The sequence below is a fragment of the Bos grunniens genome, chromosome 7 (genome assembly GCF_055505025.1).
Source record: "Bos grunniens cultivar Pamir isolate PY7600 chromosome 7, Bosgru_T2T1.0, whole genome shotgun sequence".
NCBI lineage: Eukaryota > Metazoa > Chordata > Mammalia > Artiodactyla > Bovidae > Bos > Bos grunniens.
In genome coordinates, this window is record NC_141171.1 from 68,580,243 (window position 1) to 68,605,674 (window position 25,432).

General features: G+C 38.9%; 1 protein-coding gene across 4 annotated transcripts in view; it reads right to left on the reverse strand.

Annotated features, from left to right (window-relative positions):
* Nucleotides 1-9,280: 9,280 nt before the first annotated feature.
* LOC147369766 (uncharacterized) overlaps nt 9,281-25,432 on the reverse strand; it is a 34,397-nt gene continuing 18,245 nt past the window's right edge. For 3 of the 4 annotated variants that reach the window (XM_086413716.1, XM_086413714.1, XM_086413715.1), the window contains exons 3-10: nt 24,205-24,537; nt 20,291-20,875; nt 19,156-19,251; nt 17,563-17,673; nt 15,989-16,044; nt 12,851-12,965; nt 11,975-12,011; nt 9,281-9,603 (exon numbers count right to left, since the gene is read on the reverse strand). In XM_086413716.1, the coding sequence (XP_086269842.1) occupies nt 9,501-9,603; nt 11,975-12,011; nt 12,851-12,965; nt 15,989-16,044; nt 17,563-17,673; nt 19,156-19,251; nt 20,291-20,875; nt 24,205-24,537 (1,436 nt within the window). In that variant the 3' untranslated portion in view covers nt 9,281-9,500. The remainder of the gene's footprint in view (nt 9,604-11,974; nt 12,012-12,850; nt 12,966-15,988; nt 16,045-17,562; nt 17,674-19,155; nt 19,252-20,290; nt 20,876-24,204; nt 24,538-25,432) is intronic. The other variant, XM_086413717.1, reaches the window with a different exon arrangement.

The window sequence follows — 25,432 nt, forward strand, 5'->3', positions numbered from 1 at the left end:
TCCCCCATCCCTGGGATTCTCCAGGCAAGAACACTGGAGTGGGTTGCCATTTCCTTCTCCAATGCATGAAAGTGAAAAGTTAAAAGTGAAAGTGAAGTCGCTGAGTCGTGTCCGACCCTTAGCATGGACTGCAGCCTACCAAGCTCCTCCGTCCATGGGATTTTTCAGGCAAGAGTACTGGAGTGGGGTGCCATTGCCTTCTCCGAGTACAGGTGTACACAATGCCAAAAATAGCTATTTCTGTGTGGAAGGTTTGGATGATTTTTTTTGTCTTCAAGCAAGTGCTCAATAAGTATTTCTTGGATGAACAAATTACCTCTGTGTGAGCAAATGAGTGTATTTTTTCACATGTCCACAGTTGAGTTCATCATCAAGTTGAAGACAGCAGTTCCCAAACTTTTTTGCAGCTGTGACTGGTTTTGTTAGACATTTTTTACACAGATGGTAGTTTCAAGATGATTCAAATGCACTGCACTTATTATGCCACCGCTAATCTGGCAGGTGGTACTGCAAGCGATGGAGACCAGTTGTAAATACAGATGAAGCTTTGCTCACAAGCCTGCCAATCACCTCCTGCTGTTCTGTCTGGTCCCAGAAGGTTGGGGGACCCCTGCTTTAAGGCACAATATCATCTCAGATTTGTTAAGCCTTCTCAGAATTGTCTTTATATCTCCACACCTGTCTCAATTTTTCTTTAGTGTATCATGTAAATGCCATTGGATATACAAACATCCTTAGAAAATGCAGAGTATTGCTTTGTATACTATGTTTCAAACTCACAAAATATTTTTCTATTGATCTCATGCTGCTTCCTTGTTTACTCAACCCAGTGTTCTTGAACTGTAACTGCGGTACCATCTGTACATTTATCTTATAGCCTCTAACTGCTGCATATATTAATATATCACTGAAGTGAAAGAGGAGAGTCAAAAAACCGTCTTGAAACTCAACATTCAAACAATTAAGATCATGGCATCCAGTTCCATCACTTCATGGCTAATAGATGGGGAAACAATGGAAACGGTGACAGACTTTATTTTCTTGGGCTCCAAAATCACTGCAGATAGTGATTGCAGCCATGAAATTGAAAGACACTTGCTCCTTGGAAGAAAAGCTATGACCAATCTAGACAGCATATTAAAAAGCAGGGACATTATTTTGTTGACAAAAGTCCATCTAATCAGAGCTGTGGTTTTTCCAGTAGTCATGTATGGATGTGAGAGTTGGACCATAAAGAAAGCTGAGTGCTGAAGAATTGATGCTTTTTAAGTGTGGTGTTGGACAAGACTCTTGAGAGCCCCTTGGACTGCAAGGAGATCAAACCAGTCCACCCTAAAGGAAATCAGTCCTGAATATTCATTGGAAGGACTGATGTTGAAGCTGAAACTCCAATACTTTGTCCACCTGAGATGCCAAACTGACTCATTGGAAAAGACCCTGATGCTGGGAAAGACTGAGGGCAGGAAGAGAAGAGGATGACAGAGGATGAGATGGTTGGATGGCATCACCGACTCAATGGACATGAGTTTGGGTAGACTCCAGCAGTTGGTGATGAACAGGGAGGTCTGGCGTGCCTCCCTGTTTATGGGGTCACAAAGAATCAGACACGACTGAGCGACTGAACTGACTGACTGACTGTAGGCATATTCCATATTATAGTCATCAATTCTCTTAACAAGTTTACCTCCAACTCACTACTAATACAAAAAAGAAAAAAAAAGTTGCAATAAAGAACCTCATACATGTCAAACATGGACTTTGAAAGTTTCTTAGGGGTAGGTATCCAGACAAGGTACTGTTAAACTATAGGCTAGTCACACACTTAACTTCAACAGGTTCTTAAGCTCTCTCCAGAACAACTGCACTGTTTTACTTCTATCTGCTGTGCTTCAGAGTTCTGTTTGCCCACAACCTTGCTAACAATATGATCCCTCTAGAATTTTTGCTATGCTGATATATGTAATGTGCTACTGTGTTCCCTTTGGATTTCTCTGACTTCTGTTGACTTTAATCATCTCTTCACTTATTGGTAACATAAGTGAACATATTAAACTTATGTTTTCCCTTCAGTGAATTGACTTATCTTTGCCCATTATTCTAATTGTTCCTTTTCTCTCTCTCAAAGTGTGTGTGTTATGTGATCTCTAAACATTAAAGTAATTCCTTTTGCTCTGTTATCTCTCTGCCAGCCTTGTCCATTGAATACTTCATTGAACTGAAATCCTTAATAATGATCTATTAAAACCTAGTGGACATGATGGAATGCCAGTTGAGCTATTTCAAATCCTAAAAGATGATGCTGTGAAAGGACTGCACTCAATATGTCAGCAAATTTGGAGAACTCAGCAGTGGCCACAGGACTGGAAAAGGTCCGTTTTCATTCCAATCCCAAAGAAAGGCAATGCTAAACAATGCTCAAACTACTGCATAATTGCACTCATCTCACGCACTAGTAATGCTCAAAATTGTCCAAGCCAGCCTTCAGCAATATGTGAACCATGAACTTCCAGATGTTCAAGCTGGTTTTAGAAAAGGCAGAGAAACCAGAGATCAAATTGCCAGCATCTGCTGGATCATGGAAAAAGCAAGAGAGTTCCAGAAAAACATCTATTTCTGCTTTATTGACTATGCCAAAGCCTTTGACTGTGTTGATCACAATAAACTATGGAAAATTCTTAATGAGATGGAATTCCAGACCACCTGACCTGCTTCTTGAGAAACCTGTATGCAGGTCAGGAAACAACAGTTAGAACTGGACATAAAACAACAGACTGGTTCCAAATAGGAAAAGGAGTACATCAAGGCTGTATATTGTCACCCTGTTTATTTAACTTATATGCAGATAAATCATGAGAAGTGCTGGACTGGAGGAAGCACAAGCTGGAATCAAGATTGCTGGGAGAAATATCAATGACCTCAGATACGCAGACGACACCACCCTTACGGCAGATAGTGAAGAGGAACTAAAGAGCCTCTCTTGAAAAAAGTGAAAGAGGAGAGTGAAAAAGTTGGCTTAAAGCTCAACATTCAGAAAACGAAAATCATGGCATCCGCTCCCATCACTTCATGGCAGATAGATGGGGAAACAGTGGAAACAGTGGCTGACTTTATTTTTGGAGCCTCCAAAATCACTGCAGATGGTGATTGCAGCCATGAAATTAAAAGATGCTTGCTCCGCGGAAGGAAAGTTATTACAAACCTAGATAGCATATTAAAAAGCAGAGACATTACTTGTCAACAAAGGTCCATCTAGTCAAGGCTATGGCTTTCCAGTAGTCATTTATGGATGTGAGAGTCGGAATATCGAGAAAGCTGAGTGCTGAAGAATTGATGATTTTGAACTGTGGTATTGGACAAGACTCTTGAGAGTCCCTTGGACTGCAAGGAGATCAAACCAGTCCATCCTAAAGGAGATCAGTCCTGAATATTTATTGGAAGGACTGATGCTGAAGCGGAAACTCCAGTACTTTGGCCACCTGATGCAAAGAGCTGACTCATTTGAAAAGACCTTGATGCTGGGAAAGATTGAAGGCAGGAGGGGAAGGGGACGACAGAGGATGAGATGGTTGGATGGCATCACCGACTCATTGGACATGCGTTTGTGTAAACTCCTGGCATTGGTGATGGACAGGGAGGCCTGGCATACTGTAGTCCATGGGGTCGCAAGGGGTTGGACACGACTGAGAGACTGAACTGAATTGAATTAAATGATTTTCCTATTCTATTGGTTTTTCTAGCAAAGAGGCTTTGAGAAGAGTTATTCTTTGTGAGAACTCAAAAGGAGAAAGTTTAGTGCATATGACAGCACAGAGACAATTTGAAAATGGACTCTGACAGAAGAAGAGGACTAAATTTTTATCATTGTCATTGTGGATGGTTACTGAACTGGCTCTTTCCCTGTCAATAGATCTACCCCCACTCTAATATAAAAGGTCTTTTTAACAGGGTCCAAGTATTTTAAGAGATTTCTAGCTAGGAAAGAGAAAAGGAAGAGGAAGAAGTGAAACTTCTGGAGCTGCATTGCTAAAGAAGGCTTATTCTTTCAGACTCTTTGCTGTTAAATTATTACTTAAAGTTATCTTCTATAATTTAAACAAATAAGAAATAAATTCCCAGATGCCACCTTTATTACTGAATCAGAATCTCCAGGAGCAGACCCCAGGAATCTGTATTCTAATGAGTGCCCAGTTGATCTAACTCAAGAATCCCCAACCTTTGGCACCAGGGACCAGTTTCCTGGAAGACAATTTTTCTGTGGAGGAGGGGCAAGGGATGGTTTAGGCAATAATGAAAGCAATGGTTTAGGTGGCAATACAATTCATGGGGAGCAATAGGGAGCAGCAAATGAACCTTGCTGCCAATCACCTCCTGCTGGGTGGCCAGTTTCCTAATAGGACTCCTACTGGTGCCAGTGCAAGGTCCAGAGGTTGGGGATCCCAATCTAACTCATTGTCTCCTAGGCTTCAGGCATCGGCATAACCTTTGCCAAACTCACATTGTCCTTTTGCCATTATTCACTCAAGTTGTTCTAGGTTAACTAAAATTGTAGTCATCCTAAATAATATCCATTAAATCATAGTTTTAATGCATTGTTTTCTAAAAATGTAATTAAAACACATAACTATTTTAAAAATCCATCGTGAACTAGCTGAAGGCAGCACCTACTCCACTCTACTGATTCAAAGGTGTAAGTTTGGGAAGACTGGGTCAGCTGCTTCCAGGTCCATGTGATTCAAACTTTGGAGTCAAACTTTGGCCCTCTTATTCCAGGACCCACCTTCCTAGGCCTGGGCATCCTCACACAGTCCTATGGAAAGCCCCACACTTCCAGGACCCTGTCCTGTCTTTCCCTATGTACCCTCTCCTGTCATGCCAATCAAACTGGATTTTTACTTCTGAACTTAGGACAGTAACACCTAAAGCATGTTAATAAATGTTAATATATACTCTGCAGGTTTAACCCTTGATAGCAAAAGTGCTTTCTATTCCAAGAATGGGTTTCTCCTCAAACAGATACATTCATACAGCCCTTTGCATCAGCATCTGAAATGGTACATGATTCTCCAGCTTCATTTCTTTTCAATCTTCCTCAGTCACTCTGCCTCAGCCACACTAGAACACACCTCACTTTCTCCCTCTTAATATACAAGCTCTTCCTACCTCAGTACCTTTGCACTTGCTGGATTTCTTCCACATGTCTGCCATCTACACGTTCCTTGGGTTTCAACTCAAACTCCCCACTTTCCCAGAGGCAGCTCCTAACCAATCCAGCTAAAGCTACACCAATTCTCCACATTCCCATGCCCTCCAGGCATCCTCTATCACAGCAGTTTTTAACCAAGGGTGATATTTCCTCTAAGGGAGACATTGGTAAAGTCTACAGATTTTTGCAGTTGTCACTACCTAGGGCTGGGTGTGGGGTAGGGGGGAAACAAGTGCCTTGTAGTGAACAGAGGCCATGTATGCTGATAAACAATCCTATGATGCATAGTACAGTCCCCTCCTACAATGCATTATCTGGACCCAAATGCCATGTTTGAGAAGTTCAGCTCTATCAGTGTATTATGTTTTTTGCTTCTCATCATCAGCACTAGAACTGATGGTGTCGGGGTTTCTTTCCTACTGAATAGAGTTCCTCGGGAACTGGAGTTCAGGGTTGTTCTCCGCTTCACCTCAGCACCTAGAGGAGTGCCAGGTACCTTGACTCTCAAATCTGGTCCCATTTATCCTTGTCCTGAGATCCCACAGCAAGTTGAGGATGACTGACCTCAAGTAAATGATGAGGATAAGAAAATATGTCACTTTAGAAAGTGAAAATAAAAATGTGTTCAATTAATGAGTGTGCATACAAATGAAACTCATGATTGGGAGTTCTTCATGCTTTCATGTACTCACAAAATTATCTTCATAGCCATCAGTGAAAGATTGGTTCCTCTACTTTTAAAAATGTGCAAAATTTCCAAGTCCAAATATATGGTTTTAATTATGTTGTTGTTGCTTACTCACTAAGTTGTGTCTGACTCTTTTGTGACCCCAGGAACTGTAACCCCCTAGGCTCCTGTCCATGGGATTTCTCAGGCAAGAATACTAAAGTGGGTTTGCCATTTCCTTCTCCAGAGGATCTTCCCAACTCAGGGATTGAACACACATTTCTTCCATTGGCAGATGGATTCTTTTACTACTGAGCCATCAGGATAGCCCTAGTTTTAATTATACCAGGATCCCAATATCATAAGCAGATTGTAGAAATGTAATCTCGATGGTCTCAAAAGACAAAAACGAAGGTCAATACATCCTATATTATTGGCATATCCACAGAAAATAATTTAATATTAACTAAATACCTTGCCTTCCTTCCTTCTAACCCATTCTTCCTCTTGCGTGTGTGTGCTCAGTCAGTGAGTTGTGTTCAACTCTTTACAACTCCATGGACTGTAGCCCACCAGGTTCCTCTGTCCATGGGATTTCCCAGGCAAGAATACTGGAGCAGGTTGCCATTTCCTACTACAGGGGATCTTAACAACCCAGGGATGAAACCTGTGTCTCTTGAGTCTCATGCATTGGCAGGCAGATTCTTTACCACTAACACTACCTGAAAAGCCCATTCTTCCCCTCAGGAATCAAAAAAATTTTCTAGACTGTGATAGCCAAATTACCCATTATCAACTTTTCTAAAACAGATACATTTTTTCATAAAAATAACAAGGGACCATATAGCAAGAGACCTCTGAATGCAGTACCACAGAAATTATATACTGACCCTTGATGATAGATCTCCTATCACTACAAACTACACACACACACACACACAGAATCTGAATTTCTGTAGTGTTTTTCTTTTTTTTTTTTTACTTCTTTTTTTCTCCCAAATAACATGTCACTAGAATTACTACTACACCAATGTATGTGTGGAAATATTTCTAATAGGTTTAAAAAAAAAAATCAGGACAACATTGTAAATCAACTATACTTCATTTAAAAATATATTAAAAATTAGGCATAAAGAATGACCTACTCTAATGTCCATGGGGTCGTGAAGAGTCAGACACAACTGAGTGACCTCATTTTCACTTTTCACTTTCATACACTGGAGAAGGAAATGGCAACCACTCCAGTGTTCTTGCTTGGAGAATCCCAGGGATGGGGAAGCCTGGTGAGCTGCCATCTATGGGGTCACACAGAGTCGGACACAACTGAAGCGACTTAGCAGCAGCAGCAGCAGCTCTCTAATGTCATCTAACATTCGTGGTAAGACTTAGAATTAGAGTTCAGGGACAGTCTCTAATTCTGTGTACCACCTGCTTTCTACTAGTAAACACTGTTTAGCAATCTTCTTTGACCATATAACCTTTATTCAGAGGTCCTGTTTTAATTGCCAAGAATTTAACAAAAGTGTCAAAAAACATTGCCTTCAAAAACAAGCATCCAGCCCTCGTGGACCACTTTGGTGTGAGGACCTCTGAATGCCCCCCAAATTACTCAAGCATGAGTTATTTCAGGGTTTACTCAAAGTGAAATTAATCTCCAGTCTTTTAACTGTTCATGTAGAAATGCTTCTAAATGATTAAAATTATCCTTACATTTAGCCTTTGTCTAATTCTTCTGGGAAAACCAAAATGTAATTGAGTTGTGAAAAACAAATATAACACAGGTATTGATTCAATATGAAAAAGACCTTTTATTCTTCCAAAACAATTTTAAAAATCAAAGTGGTTTGAGGACAATTTAGCGTTTTGTAGAAACTAGTAACACTCTCAAACAATACTATTATATTTGCAAACTCTGTTTTCTAAAACAGAAAGCCTCTTTGCTACTCCTTCCCTCTCTTTTTTCCTTGTATTTTTTTATTTCTGCCCTGCCTGGTTCTAAAAATCAGAGCCTGCCAGTTGTCAACATAAGCACCTGGAACTGTGGCACTGATGTAGCAAAAATATCATAAATTATATGGCAATTGATTTTCTTCTCCTGGTGTCTTCATGGTCTACTCGATACCATTGCTTCTGCTAACTGCTACAATACCATCCTCCTCCCAAAGAAAGCATTTAGTTCCTTGTATTTCCAGAACCCTGAGAAACCAAATTTGTCTATAATGGCAAAATTACACTCACTGCCATTTTTCTTTCTTTTTTTATTTTTTTTTAACTTTACAATATTGTATTGGTTTTGCCATTTATCAACATGAATCCACCACAGGTATATAGTGTTCCCCATCCTGAACCCTCATCCCTCCTCCCTCCCCTTACCATCCCTCTGAGTCGTCCCAGTGCACCAGCCTCAAGCATCCAGTACCGTGCATCGAATCTGGACTGGCGACTCGTTTCATATATATTATACATGTTTCAATGCCATTCTCACAAATCATCCCACCCTCTCCCTCTCCCACAGAGTAAAAGACTGTTCTGTACATCAGTGTCTCTTTTGCTGTCTCATATACAGGGTTACTGTTACCATCTTTCTAAATTCCATATATATGCATTAGTATACTGTGTTGGTGTTTTTCTTTCTGGCTTACTTCACTCTGTATAATTGGCTCCAGTTTCATCTACCTCATTAGAACTGATTCAAATGTATTCTTTTTAATGGCTGAGTAACACTCCATTGTGTATATGTACCACAGCTTTCTTATCCATTCATCTGCCGATGGACATCTAGGTTGCTTCCATGTCCTGGCTATTATAAACAGTGCTGCGATCAACACTGGGGTACACGGGTCTCTTTCAATTCTGATTTCCTCAGTGTGTATACCCAGCAGTGGGATTTCTGGGTCATAAGGCAGTTCTATTTCCAGTTTTTTAAGGAATCTCCACACTGTTCTCCATAGTGGCTGTACTAGTTTGCATTCCCACCAACAGTGTAAGAGGGTTCCCTTTTCTCTAGACCCTTTCCAGCATTTATTGCTTGTAGACTTTTGGTCGCAGGCATTCTGACTGCTCACTGCCATTTTTCTATTGGGTAAATGAAAACCTGTACACACCATGATTTGAAACCTTAGGGACCCTAAGCAATATCACATTTGGAGTCAGTTGATTTAATAAAAAAAAAAAAAGGACAATCATGAAGTGCTTGCATGTTAAGTCCTTAAAGTCCCAGATTAGATGTCCTGATTCTAAGCTGTATTCAGGTATTCTTTGACAGCCTTGGTAACTAAGGGAGAAGTGGTTTTTTTTTTCTATCTTCCCAATGAGAATTCTTGATGGAAAACAGGATTCATGAGGTCTAAAGAGAATGTACAATTCTAAGAAGTATGTTTCATGTTTTGAAGAGACCTCTGCAATGATCAGAAAGTTTGAACCAATTTAATATAAAAAATTAGGACTCTGTGACAGAGGTTGACTTTACACAGTTGAGCTAGCATCACTCTATCCAGTGTCCCTTACTCAGAGGAATGCCATGGGAAACTGACTGAAAAATTCTTCAGCTGATTCAGAGGACTCTGACACGGTGTCTGGTCACTGTCTGCTACAGTCAAGGCATAGCACTTTAGAATCTGGATCCAGGACTTAGTGATAGTCATCAATAATGCAGACATTGTCTTCTGCTTGGATAGGCTTCAGAGCTGCATTTTTCAAAGCTCCAATGCGAGAATCTTTCAATGGAATCACACTGTAGAAACAATAACATGAGTAAGAGAAAAGAAGATCACTTCTCAAGTATGAGCAGCATATTTGTTTATGTTCATTCAAGCCTGGGTATTTGCATTTCTCAGAGCCCCATTCAAACATCCTATGAAATGAATAGAAGCTTCCAGAATTGTGAATATGAAGTTACAGGAAATTATTTTTAATAAGGAGGTAGAAAGTCACACCTTTTGGTTTCAAAAAACTCACACTGGTCTCTTTCAAGACACTCATGCAATAGAACACAAAAATTTATAATCTAAGAAGACAAATACCACACATCAAATTGAAGTATTAAACCAGGATGCACAATCTCAAAGATGGCCAGAAAATGGTTTGGCTGGTGTTTTTCTACCTGAGGACTGTGACCCTTTAGCAAGGTTATTTAGTGGTATGTATCCTGTATTTAAGATAAATATATATAAGTATACAAAATATCAGAGCATATCAGATGTAGTAAAATACAATTGCTTCACCTAAGCGTGTTCTAGATCACAGAGTCAAAAATCACACCCTGCCTTAACAGTCAAAATTAGAAAGCCATGGGTTAGATGAGTTTTATACCATGAATGCTCACACATCAAGTGTACACAAAGTTCATTTGTGGGGTTTTGATATCAATGCTTTTGTAGAAGTTGTCCATAGACACTATTTTTGTTACCCAAGCATGCCAAGAAATGAAATGAAATGCAATGAATCATTACTCTGCTCTGATCTTTAAATAGATTAGTCATACATGTGTGGAAACAGGTTAGGTATCAGAGCTCAAAATGAGTCAATGTGATACAGCTGCCTCCAAAAACAACATCATGAGGAAATACACCTTTTTGTTTTTGTTTTGTTTGCTTTCCAATATTATACAGCATCTTCTACAACAAATATTTTCTTTTCTAACTAGGTGATTGAAAACTGAAACTTTAAAGAAGTAAACATTGAAACAACAAAAATGAACTAAAAGATGTTATCATTCATGCTTTTCTATCTGTAGGGAGTACTTTTGTTTTTTTTTTTTTTCCCCACTCTTGGAAGCTGACAGTCAAAAACTCCTAAAAGTCTGGTTATGGACTCTAAGAGACCTCCTGTGTGATGTGACCTTGGACGTCACTTAACATTTCTAAACCTGTTTTCTAATTAATAAACTGAGAATACTACTACTGCCTGTCTCACAGGTTTATTGCTGTGAAGGGCATGTCTGCAATAATAAAATCCAGCATCTATGGAACACTTGCAATATGCTGGAGATTATTCAAGGCGTATTTTGTGGACTGGCTCATGTGATTAACTCAGATGTAGGAAAGACTGGGTACAAACATCCAATGAAAGAGAACTAAGAATAATGGATGGCAGTTAAAGAGGGACGAATTCGGAACAAAGAAAGACTTGTCTTAAAGCCCAAGCTGGACCAGATGAAGCAGTTTATTTTGCTGGAAGTAGGTACTGGTTTCTGACTTTTACAGATGTTTGGGGAAATGACTGCAGGGATGCATACAAAGAAGATTTAATTTTTTATTGGGTGAAGGGGTAAATTTGCAAAAACTGTAAATTGAAATGCCTGTGAGGCCAGACAACTAATGTAAATGAACACAGCAGTCTGGGTATGGAATAATAGGGGATGGTGGGAACCGTGGGGAGCTGGAGGCATGTCCCTACCCACTGCCTTTGTGGGTCTTCAGCCTGGAGGTGTCTTCCTGCAGATTTTAGCAGAGCTGCCTTCTGCTTCTTTGGGGCTCACTCACATAGCCTACTGCCCTGCTCCAGTATTCCCCGTGGTATTTCTCTAGAAGTTCTAAAAGGCCCTGCTTACTCATTTATATGTTTTCTGTCTGTTCTGCTCATCTTTTCGGAATATAATAGAGATTCAATAGACATGCAATAAACAAAGCACTGAATGAAATCAAATAACAAACCCATTCAAATGATCCCTGAAACAATATCTGCAATTTAGTTCTCTTACTCTAAGAGATAAGGTTTGAGGTGTCATTTCTTTAGTAGTTATGACACAATTCCAGAGAAATATAGAGATGCGTGGAGAAGGAAATAGCAACCCACTCCAGTATTCTTGCCTAGAGAATCCCAGGGAAGGAGGAGCCTGGTGGGCTGCCATCTATGGGGTCGCACAGAGTCGGACACGACTGAAGCAACTTAGAAGCAGCAGCAGCAGCAGCGTGGAGATACTAAAATCATCACTGGAAGGTTGAACAGCAATGGAGGTGCTCTATATACTAGATTTTTCAGGATCCAGAGTATAAAATGGAGAACTCGGAAGGAAAAGAGGAGAGGGACAGAGAAATTTTCCTTATGTTTACTAGAGTAAGAACATCAAAAGGCATTATTAACACAAACCATTTCAAACTTACCGTAGTAGCTCCACCTTGCTCCCCAGGCAAAAATATCCTAAATTGAGGGGGAAATGAAGAGAAAATTAAACATGCAAGCCAAAGAGTTCATGAGATTTTTTTTTCCAAACCAGTATATTATTACGATTATTACTTTAATATGAGCAAAAGCAGTACAGCTCTGAGTCCAAAAAAAAATTAATTTGAAAGAAAGAATATTTTTAAAAAGAAGCAGAAAAAAAATCAATCTGGACCCTAACCTGATAACTCCAGGTAACTTCTCTTGAATCTCTAGGGGCCATGTAAGCCCCTTAGTATAGAGTATCTTGTGATTCGTAGGTTTAGTGTATTGACCTACATGCCCTAGCTTACTTTAATGCCATTATATTTCACTGAAAAAAACCCTGAATATTGCACTTCTCCCATAGAAGACAGGTTTTACACACACATACACACACAACTGGTGGAAGGAGACCAGGAGGCATGGATGACTGTTATGTGAAACACTTTGTTCTTCTACTAGCTCTGAAATCATGTACCCTCCTAATGTCTCTTGTGCTTCTTCTATTTAGTGGGTGTTATAAAACCATCAAAAGTTTTACTCCCAATAGGGATAAAAAATTGTTATTGAGGGAATGGGAAAAGAACAAAATGGGAGGGAACAAATGTTGTATATTATAGTCGCTTTTGACTTACAAATCTCAACTTTACACAACCAGTGCTTATTTCTTCATGTTTATGGAACAATAAATTTAAGATAAAAAAGAACAAGGTAAGAACCAAAGAAGTTACATGAAACTGATATCTTATGGAATGTACAGCTACACGCAGTTGATTCAAGAATACTCCTGTGGGCTCAAGAATATTTCTGAATATTTCAGTCCTGAGGTGACTTACTTCTCCTAATCCAGAATACCACAAACATGACCAACAATGCCAAAATAGTAACTGAGATTCCAATGTAGACTCCCTTGTTGGTGCTCATCCATGTTTCTTGTGCCAGCGCTGCAATCTACAGAAACATCAGCAGATCAAACACAAAACAGAAAAATAAAGCGATCTTGTTAGCATTATAGGCAGAAAACATTTCAGAAAATAATATACCCAGACTAATCCTTATTTATTGGCCCCTGGCTAGTTCTGGATCATGAGGGGTAAGACCAAATGATGTAAAGTTATAGCTTTATGATGAAATTCTAAGACAACTCAAAATTCAAAATGTATTTCGGGGTGGTGGAAATGTTTACATCTTACTTGCCATGGTATTTAGAGAAGGGTACAGATATGTTAAAGCTCAAACTGTACGCTTCAAAAGAGTGTACTTTATTATTATAATTTATATATATTTTTAAAATAATAAGCTCTTTTCATAAATAATCCTCTTATGATACTAATCAAAAACAATTTTGTTCCTATATAAGTTGCCATGGAGGTGCTATTTGAATGTGTTCAGTTACTGAAACTGGCCATTAATTAAAACACTTTTTTGAACTAGAATTCAGGATTCTATATCTTTATAAATGGGCATGAAAGTAGCTGCTCAGATTCATGGCTCTGCTTAACAATTAAAATGCTGTGCAATTGGGAAAAAAAATTCCTAGTGTGACAGATCATCACTTCCTAAAGTAAACCCAAAATATACCAGACCATCATGCTTGCCTCCTTTACATAGCTTAATTCTAATTCTAAAGATGTCCTACCAGGTAGGTATTTTAACAGAAAGGAAGTGAAAATCAGAGAAAAAGATTAAGTCTCAAGTCTGCTCCTGCATAAGAGTTTAATCTCTGGAGTCAGAATCCCAGATTAACTTTTATTTAGTTGCTCTGTGACCCTAGCAAGTTATTTAGCCTCTCCAAACCTCTTTTTCTGTCAAATGAAGATTAAATAGGGTTCTTGGGAAAGGTACTTCAGGTACCTCCTGATAAACACTCTGAGGAATACAGAGGAGGGTGACCTAGCCTCTGACCTGTCCTTGCCTAAATGGAAAACAGTCAGTGCCTTGGGAGGGAAAAGCTGTGTTATCACCTTACTTGTAGCGGGGAAAGCAGTTAGATGGAACACAGGGTTACAGGAAGCAGTCTTTGCTTGCTTTTTAAAAAATATTATGTTACATAAAAACTGAAAGTTCATTTTAGAGTGTGCAGCTCAGGATAAAGAAAGGAAAACAAAAATCAACCATAATTTCAACATCCAGAAATAGTTACTATTACCATTTTTCAGTACATACTCTTAGAATTTTATCTTTCTAGTAGTTTTCTTAACAGACACAGTTAGCGTATCCAATGTATACTACAGTATATACATCATTTTATCTTGTATCTATAACCTATATATAATAAATATATATATATATATATATTTTCATTTTTGGCAATGCTACTTGGCATGTGGGATCTTAGTTCCCTAATCAGCCATCGAACCTGTACTTACTTCATTGGAGGCATGAAGTCTTAATCATTGGACTGTCAGGGAAGTCCCAATGCTATCTGAAAAGCTAGTTTTTTCATTTAACAATTGACACTGTCTTCTCATGGCAGTAAGTACACTGCAGTGACAGCATTTTTAGTGGCAATAAATGGGCATGCTTAGTTGATAAATTATTAATCTCTTATTATTGAACATTGAGGTTGTTTATAACATTTTCATGATTATAAACAGCAGCAATGTATATCTTGTTTTATACATCTTTATGTATATGTTCATTCTCCTCTTAAGATACAGCTCAAGAAGTTGACCTATTGGGTGGATATATATGCTGCTTGGTTTCAAGATACTTGGGAGACACTTCATCTCTTCACGGTCAAGACACAAAAATCCCACGATTGTGTTACCACCTCTTGTGAACTTGCTTCTGTATTGCTTACATTATATAGAAGAGATTAATTGCTACTGAATATACCTGTCCTGCAGGTAACTGAGGTCAAAAACAATCTTCTCAGAGTGTTTGTTTCTTTTTTTAAAACTAGCATAAGTCTGACTGACATGACATTTACATGGTGGCAGTTCTGCTATTTAACAAGCACAACAAATTCAGCCCATGTCCATCAGATCAATCAGTACCCATATCATCAGAGTGATTAAAATCTTTCATATCATTCCTACGTGGTAGTGTTCTCATTGTCACTAAGTTATGCAACATAAGGCCGTTTGACGTCACATTAACCCCACTTTGCTTGAACTTGAATATCTCTTACAATGTCCATGCTGCAATTTCTCACCACTTGCAATCAAGATTACTCTCATACCTGAGTCTGTTCACGTTTTTTGCTTCTAAAAGTTATTTGCACATAGTGAAAGGAAAGTTGTTTCACCCAAGGGAGCCAAAAGTAAAAATCTCACTGATAAATTCTTCTAACTTACACACAAAGATAAGGCTTTGATGAACATCATAAGACTATAGTCCCTTGGATTTTTCCCAAGCTACTTGTGGGAAATTACACAAATTACACAAATCATAGAATCACAAAGTTGTTGAAGACCTTAGGACCTTAATATGTCATCATATGGGGAGGATTATATATAGAAAGACTCAGCAGTGGCCTCAAAATTTCTCATAGGAGGAAAATTAGATTGGAAAAGGATATCAGGGGGCCTATGTTTAAGGAACCACACTTTCATTGACATAATATTTTTGATGGGGATGGCCCCCATTCCACTACATCAATTCAAGGCATGTTATTTCTCTAACAATGATCTCAGTCTTTCTTGTTATATAATGTTAAGTTACTATGCCTGAATTAATTCACTCTTTTTTTTCTTATCTTATGGTCAGGAGAAATTCTGTCTTGGCTGTATATGTGTGCCTAGAGAAAAATATCACTTTTCAGGTATTTCTAACAAAGTAGTGCATCTATATAGACTTGTAAAATTAATTAAACTATCCCTATTTAAGAGTCAATTGTTTCTTCCTTTATTTTTTTAAATTATAAAGAATCAATCTGTGGTCTAGTCTGACAATAATAATCTCTAAATGTAACTTGATTCCAGAAGAGACATATAAGTGAATCAGGCTAAAATAGGAAGGAATATGCTTACAGTTTGATTGTTATGCCAATGGGGATCTGGAAACTGGGTCACAGTGCCATTTGCATCTGCTCAACAAGAAAGAAAATTAATAAGAATTACAAAAAGATATTGAACTTTCCTGCAAGCACCAAATATATTCACACTGCCTTCTGGTAATGAAGGGAACATTGAATAATCATATGGCCTAATGCTGTAGGCATCCCAGGAATAACACCAAGTTAGTAAAATTTATTAATTTAAGTAGTAATGTCATGTTTCTTAACCATTTTGTCATGGACCCTTTGAAAATGAACCTTTTTTTCTCCCTATGGAGGGGGAAAAAAATGCATGCTCACAGAAAATTTACTGACAATTTTAGACAAGTCAGAGTGACCCATTCTCAGAACTAGGTTAAAAATTACCACTTACAGATAAATAATCAGTATTTTCATGGCAGCTCAGAAACTTGCAATGAGTGCTCAGAAGTCATTACACATCCAAAGAGCAGAACCACTCCGTTCAAAATGAACATTACATTGGTTTTACATTCAAAATGTGAGTGAAATGCACTAAGATACCTCAAACAGGTGGCATCCAACTCCTACATTATATGCCAGTGTGCCCAGACACTGATCCAAATGTGCTTTAGAAAATATGTTACATCACTCCCAAGGCCAGTATACCTTATACTACCTAAATTCCCAATATAAAAGGATACTATGCCTTAAAGTTTTCAATGTCCAAATTTTAATAATTTTTGAAACATCTCTTGTCCCACAGAACATATACTGTTGGCCCTTCTAAGCAACTATAGGTCAAATGCAGGATTCTCTCTTTACTGAGTATCTATTATATACAAGCACTTTACATCCTTATACCAATTTTCTTAATCCGAAATTTTAGATGAGGTGCTGAAATGGTTGAAGTTTCCAACTCTACTAAAGGACAACAGCCTCAGCTCATAACCACCGCACACACTATGTTCCCATCCAATGTAAATTCTGCAGGTCTCAGAGATTCCCGTACTACTGACAGAGCTATAAAACCATCATTTTCTAATGGTAGTGAACATGAACTAACCATACCCCCCTAAATTTTCACAGTTTACATTACTGTATCTACAATTTAAACATTCCGACACTACTTCTTCAAGAGACAAAGACAGTGTCTACAGTCTAGTCTCTGTATAATTTATGTTATAACCTTAAATCCTTAAGCTATAGAATGAGTGATGTTACAAAAAAATAGCATGGACTTGAGTTAGATGAAACTTGACTTTAGTGCTGACATGTCACTTACCAATGTGACCTCGATCAATGTCCTTTACATACACATTACATACATATGCATGTAAATGTATGTATTTATATTTCTAGCTGGGGTAACCTTGAACTACAAGCTCTTGATAGCACCTGTCTCATAAAGTTATCACATTAGATGATGCATGTAAGGTGCTTAACACCATATTAAACAAATATCAGGTATCACAATTATGTTGCTATATAACAATGGGAGCAAAGGGGAAGGGACACCATGCAATGGATTTTCCAAATAGCATGTCCTTCATTCCTTACAAACATGTAGTGAGGAATGAAACAACTTGCCCATGCGAGTGCAGCTTGAAACTGCCATTGGCGGAGAGTTGAATTGAAAGCTGTTTGTCTCCAAAGTAGAACTAAATGTCCTCCTCAGTCTGGCAATGGCAAGAAATAAACCTGCCCAAAAGAATTAAATGAGATAATGCACAACAATTTGCTGGCACGTGCATCTGAAAAGGTAGGTGCAGGCCCTGTGAAAACCAAAATTCCTTCTAGACTAACATTCTTGGCTTTGTGAGGCTTTAACCCACGGAAGTGTGACTCAGGCACTGTGAGGACTTGGCTGAAGGGCCTCAGAGATACTGCAAAGATGGCAGCAGTCACAGAAGTCGTGGGGACACAGCTGCTGCAATGTCTGTTCCATGCTGCCAAGTCTACTTGACCAGGTTTTAGTGACATATTTTAGAGAACAATTTCCCATTTTCTACTTTGTTCTTCCTCTTAGCCTAAAAGTGTGGGGTGCAGTTGCCCCAACTGCTCTTACCTGTATTTTTATCTGCTTTCTCCTTGTTTCTGTGCCAAGAAACACTTCACACCAAGGATTCCACTTTCAAAACCAAATGTCACTATTAGCTAATTTCAAGTAAACTGGTCCCTCTCTGAGTCCCGCTGCATGTCCATTTTCAAATAAGAGCTTCCTTGAATGATGGGCAAAGTAGGCCACTCTGGGTGTTTGCTACAGATTAGCAACTCCTGAGCATGATGAATCATAGGCACAAGTCTTACAAAATCTGACCTTGTTTGGATGCTTCACAGGCACATGGACAAAATAAGCCAGTTCTGCACTACAAAGGGGTTCACATGTGGCACTCTCCAAATATACCACCATGGGTAACAGAGTTAGCTCAGAGAGATGACAATTCAATATCATCTTTCTCCATTATAGGAAAAACAAACTAATCTTACATCTCAAAAGAATATAGACTTTCCCAAACAAGGGAAAACTTGGAGTCTTTGGGAGTGGAATAGCATAATCCTTGTGGGACCTGCCTCTTTGGCTCTGGTGTCCATGTCCTCAACCCAACTCAAAGTGTCCATGTGAAATGAAAGCTCGACAAGGCAGCAGGGAAGCCTCCTGAATCTGTGTAGTGTCTGGGGCTTAGAGGAAGCATAAACAGGCGACCAGTTCAGTCTGGACCAGTTTGGATTTAATTGTTTTACGGCTCTGTCCAGGAAAGTATGCCTAGAAATAAGTTTAAAGACAAGGCTGATTCATTTTATTTAGAAAAATGTGGATATATATGTGGATGATCCCAAGTCATACAAGCTGCCTGTGTCACTCAAATGTACGTATTTCTGGACATTCTAAGTAACGGTCATAGTTCCAACTCCATCACTTACCTTGTAACTGTGTCCCCAGATCTTTATCTCAAATAACGCTTGTAAGAATAAGTAATATTTCCTCCATTTTCCAAAGGATAAAAACAGATTCAAAGAGGGTAATAAGACATTTGTTCAAGTTGCATAGCTAAGTGGAATAGCCATTGTTGGGATTCAAGTCACGCTTGTCTTATTTCAGAATATGTGCTCTGAACAATGTGCTAGTATTTTATCAAAATTTGAATGTTCCCAGGTGTTCAGGAAAGAAACTGAAGTTACCTGCTGAACAAGAGTGCCATGGTGAGCTGGTTATGTTTCTTTCATACAGGGTAGTAGGCTGGCTTTCTGCTGTCTGAGTTGGAGAAGACAAAGAAGCTATAGGAATGACAAGAACGGAAAAGTAGTGTTCAATTAGTGGAGGAAAATTTACACCCGCAGCAGAAAGAAAAAACAAAACTAAATCAGAAATTACCCTTTGACTCTTTCTTAGAAATATATTAATAGATGTCCTTATGGTAGTTACCTGCTATGTAAGCATTTCATTATCATGAATAAATCTGATCTAGATAATGATCTGAGAGCTAAACAATAGAATTATTTCACTTTTTATACTTCTTTTGTTGTTCAGTTGCTAAGTCGTGTCCAACTCTTTGCAACCCCATGACTGCAGCATGCCATGCTTCCCTGTCCTTCTCTGTCTCCTGGAGTTTGCTCAAACCCATGTCCATTGAGTCAGCAATACTGTCTACCCATCTCATTCTCTGCCACCCTCTTCTCCTTTTGCCTTCCATCTTTCCCAGCAGCAGGGTCTTTTCCAATGAGTCCGCTGTTTGCATAAGGTGGCCAAAGCATTGGAGCTTCAACTTTAGCATCAGTCCTGGGGTTGTCATTAGAATTAAGAGGCTTAGTATTATAAAGTCGTTAGCATGTTTCCTGACACAGGATACAGAGTAAGCATTAACTTCACCGAAATCGTATCCTCAAGTGTTGGATTACGCTTCAAAATGGATTAAATGATCTCTATTCAGAGCTCCTTGTAAGATAGAATCTCATTCACTTGGCCCTGTTCTGGCACTCTTATTTTTTCCTCATAATTCTATGTTAAACAGGGCTGAATGGACCATCCTTCTTATATGTCCATGACCAGTGGTCTGGCTTTTTTTTTTTTTTTCCTTGCTATTAACGATTCCTTTGATAATCTAGTAAACACCATAGGTCCCTCTCACTCTGAAAATGCTTAAAGATACAAAAGATGAATATAAGAGGGTGCAATTGTTCACAGATTCTGTGAAGCCAGGTTTGGAAACCTGTTAAGAATCCCTACCCTAGATTGTCCATATGCCTTAACACAGTGCCCTGGATGGTGCATATCCTGACTTTGAAAACTTCTGCACTTACAAGTACTTTTACTTACCTGGCTGGAGGTCCTTTGTGGGTGCTGGTATTGGAAGAGCAGAAGTAGAGGACCTCGCTGTCACTGGAGCAGTGGTGACTGTCATGGTTGGAGTAGTGGTATTGATTGTTGTTGGCACAGCAGTGGTGGTGGTTGTTGGAGCAGTGGTGACCATTGTGGTTGGAGTAGTGGTGGTGGTGGTTGTTGGAGTTGTGGTGATGGTTGTTTTGGGGGTAGTAGTGGTGATAGTTGTAATAGTGGTAGTCGTTGTTGGAGTAGTAGTAATGGTTGTCTTTCTAGTAGTGGTGGTTGTTCTTGGAATAGTGGTGGTGGTGGTAGTGGTTCTTGGAGTAGTGGTGGTAGTAGTCCTTCTTGTAGTGGTGGCTGTTCTTGGAGTAGTGGTGGTAGTTCTCTTTCTTCTATTGGTTCTTCTTGGCGTAGTGGTGGTAGTTGTCCTTCTTGTAATGGTTGTTCTTGGAGTAGTGGTGGTAGTTGTCCTTCTTGTAGTGGTGATTGTTCTTGGAGTAGTGGTGGTGGTTGTTGGAGTAGTGGTGGTAGTTGTCGTTGTAGTAGCAGTGGTGGTGGTCGTTGTCGTTGTAGGTGGAGCTAGAAATCAACATGAAAGCAGGGATTCATCAAGCAGCAGGAAACAAGAGACTCGTGCTGGGCCTGTGCACCAACACAACCACGGAGACTGTCCCCAGGCAGAACTCAGCACTTATCTCCCATGAACTCCAAGTTCTTGTCATGGGTCAACTAGAATCTGTGACTGAGCAGGGAGTGAAGACATGGTCACAACAAGGCAACAGCGGCATTTAAAGGATGGTATTGTGGGAGGTGTTGCTATTCAAAAATGACACATGGGATTTGTGTTGAAGCACTTTGTAAAGACTAGTCATACATATCAGATTTACATATCTTCATAAGCATCTGTGAGGGAGGGGAAAGTGTCTAGAGCCTGAAGCTGTCTTTGTCCTCTCAGCAGTACATGACTAGAGCCCAAATAGTAGTTCCCAAGAACCAGACTATTGACCAAATAAATAGCATTCACTTCTGTCAGTTCGGGTACCCTCCTAACATATCTGCATCCTAAATGTGGATTAATTCACATCATTAACATAGCTGGATAACAGAGATGCCATATGCCACCAGGGAAGCCCTGAAAACAGTCATAGATAGTATATACATGAATGGATGAGGCTGTGTTCTAATAAACCTTTATTCATTTAAAAAAAAAAAAAAACTGTTGGTGAGCTTATCTTATAATCTGATTTGGTCCTATGGCTACAGTTTGCCTACCTGGGTCTAACAGTGTAGTTAAAGATTTTGAAGAACAGTGCAGTCTCAATCCCCTCCCTTCAGTTTGATGTGAAACTTAAGAAAAAGAGGAAGCAAGAAAAACATCTGATCAAAGGAGTATAACAAGGAGGAGATTTAATCAGCTTGTTCCACTAATGTGTCTTGCTCAGGACTAAATATTTCCTACGGAAGAAGCTAGGACACTAAGGCTAGGAAAAGCTGCTGGGGAAAAGCCCTAAGAGAGGTTGAAAGTAAGCTCATTCTGCGAAAAGTGCAAGAAAACTCAAAGTATTGGGTTGGAGGCAGAGAGTCACTTTGGCTCAGTTATGAACCCGTTTCCCACTGGACAGAGCAGTGACTTTGCAAATACTAATCTATTAAAGAATTTATAAGCACTCTACATGTCCCCTATTAATTTCTTTCTTCCTCCAGACCAATCATATAATTTCACAACTCCAAAAATAATCTCTTCTCCACACACAGCCTCCTGCCACATGTATATAGCACCAGCATCTTTTGGCTTTCTTAAATTGCCTCCTAGATGTTTTCCCAGAGTCAGCTGTTTTCTGCATCACAATTGACCTGATTTTACTTGCCTTCATCAAATAAGCTAAGTATCTTTGATGAAGTTAGGAAAAGTTATGAAATTGAAATATCAAGTTAATTTAAACTAAAAGAGACCTAGCTTATAAAGGCTCTGAATATTGGGCTCTGTTTTCATTAGAAACTTTAGTGGGAAATTACTTACTATGAAAGAGCACCAGAAACCAGGAAATCCTTTAGAACCTGCTCCTTTCACCAAGTGGTAAGAAAAATTAAAATATCTACATCAAGATAGAAAAACATAAACTTCCCAGACTTTTGGATTTCACAAAATTCTTAAAAGCCAAAAGTGAACAGTTGTTGAGATGAAAATGTTCTCATATTGCAATAAGGTGATTTTAATTATTTTTTCTCTTTTTTTGTTATAATTGTTCTATTTTATTATTAGTTATTCTTAATCTCTTACTGTGCCTAATTTCTAAGTTAAAATTTATCGTTGGTATATAAGTAACGAGTCATACATGACTGAGCGACTGAACTGACAAGCATAGGAAAAAACATGCACAGGGTTTGGTACTCTGTGCAGTTTCAGCTATCCACTGGAGGAGACACTCTTGGAATCAAGCCCCATGGAAATAAAAGCAAAAATAAACAAATGGGACCTAATTAAAATTAAAAGCTTCTGCACTACAAAGGAAACTATAAGCAAGGTGAAAAGACAGCCTTCAGAATGGGAGAAATAATAGCAAACGAAACAACTGACAAAGAATGAATCTCAAAAATATGCAAGCAACTCCTGCAGCTCAATTCCAGGAAAATAAATGACCCAACCAAAAAATGGGCCAAAGAACTAAACAGACATTTCTCCAAAGAAGACATACAGATGGCTAACAAACACATGAAAAGATGCTCAACATCACTCATTATCAGAGAAATGCAAATCAAAACTACAATGAGGTACCATTTCACACCAGTCAGAATGGCTGCTATCCACAAGTCTACAAGCAATAAATGCTGGAGAGGGTGTGGAGAAAAGGGAACCCTCTTACACTGTTGGTGGGAATGCAAACTAGTACAGTCACTATGGAGGACAGTGTGGAGATTCCTTTAAAAACTGGAAACAGACCTGCCATATGACCCAGCAATCCCACTGCTGGGCATATACACTGAGGAAACCAGAACTGAAAGAGACACATGTATGCCAATATTCATTGCAGCTCTGTTTATAATAGCCAGGACATGGAAGCAACCCAGATGTCCACCAGCAGTCAAATGGATAAGAAAGCAATTTTAACTTTTAAACAAGCAATTTAGTGATCTGATGTGAGTGAAAGTGAAACTCACTCACTTGTGTGCAACTCTTTGAGACGCCATGAACTATAGAGTTCATGGGATTCTCCAGGCCATAATACTGGACTGGGTAGCCATTCCCTTCTCTAGGGGATCTTCCCAACTCAGGGATTGAACCCAGGTCTCCTACATTGCAGGCTGATTCTTTACCAGCTGAGCCATGATATGGTGTGAATTGTGCTTCAAAAAATCCAAGGGTAGAGGGAGGGGATGAAACTATCTAGACTCTTTCAATGTATATGCTACAAAACTGAGTTGACAGTTGTCTAAACCAAATGATACATCTATTTGACAGGACCTTATATTACCTGTTTTATATGTGTGAAACTCTCTATGAGTCTTAAAATGTTAGGAAAGAACATTTGAAAATTCTCCAAAGAAATGACCTCAGAGAAAAGGTCAGATTATCAAGAAGAAGAAATTCAGCTCCAAAAAAATACTCACTATATCTCAGTGTGGAACAGTGAATGCTTTTTCATGAACCAACTAGTATTCCTGAAGCACTGCTTCAGGAGACAGTTTGCTGACTGGAAAGATGCTCTAGCCTACTGTCTTGAATCAAGGTTAGTCTTAACACTTCACTCTACACAAATACAAGATATTCAGTTGAAGAGTTATTAGAAAACAAGATCATAGGAAACTTTTTTTTCCCAACTAAAGGAAAAGAAAGTTATTATCAAACAGAAAACTCTATCTCTCAGAACCCACAGGAAGTGATCAAAGAAGTAGGAAGATAAGCTCACCTGGATTGATCCTCAACTCTAGGGTGGTTTTTATGTCATTGAACCACCCTCTCACCTCAATTCGGCAACAATACAAGCCACTGTCAGATGTGGCAGCATTGTTTATGGTCAAAGACACATCCCTTCCACGAATATTGCCATTTAGCTGGTAACGTCCATCCCTCCGATAGGTGACTCTGTATCCATCAGTCCAGATGATGTTAGTTCCGCAATTCAACCAAGGACATGCCCCTCGGCCCCAACACATGCTTGTGACTTCTCCATTATAGTAGCAGGGTAGAGTGACACTCTGACCCGCCACTCCAGTCACTCGATGGTAAGAGGTTACACCATCTGTAAATAAAGAGAAACAAGAGCATGAGGTCTCAAAATATTAACTTTAATTTTATTTTCATTTTGTTCTTTATATAGTTTATGCTGTTTGAAATTATCTAACTATATCTTGAGTTTGTAAATTTAATATATGCTTTTCTGGTAAACATATTCTTTAGCAGTATTATTATTAACCAGATATATTTGAGGATGAAACATCATATAAATGTCTTTCTGTATTCAGGATTACTTCCTAATAGGACAGGTTTATGAGAGAAAGTATCAGGACAAAGGGCAGAAATATGTTCAGTCTTTTGGTGAATATGATTCAAATTCTTCTCCAAAAGGTTTGAAACAAAGGATATTCCAGTAACGCATCAGTGTGTGTGCATTTTATCCTGTGTTTGACAGGTATCTGCTTATTAAATGTTAATACATACAGGTGGCTTTTCCTCTCCCCTAGATTCAGTCACTGTCTCAGTTGAAATCTGATTTTAAAACTGTTGCATTTAAAATTTTGATTTTCAATTTTATTAAAATTTTTTAAATGGCTATGCAAAAAACTTCACCTCACAAATCTTCTCTAAGTTAAAGAAAAAACAGCTAATACCCTACTTACAGCATCATTGGCAAGAAGGCAGAGGCTAATAAACTCTTTAGAAATCAGTTTTTGGAAAAAAGGGTTTATAATACTCTCAGAAGGAACTGAGACTTATAATGGGCTTTGTTGTTTTTGTTTAGTTGCTTAGTTGTATTGGACTCTTTGCCACCCCATGGACTGTAGCCCGCCATACTCCTCTGTTCATGGAATTTCCCAGGCAAGAATACTGGAATGGGTTGCCATTTCCTTCTCCAGGGGATCGTCCCGACTCTGGGATCAAACCCATGTCTCCTGCATTGGTAGGTGTATTCTTTA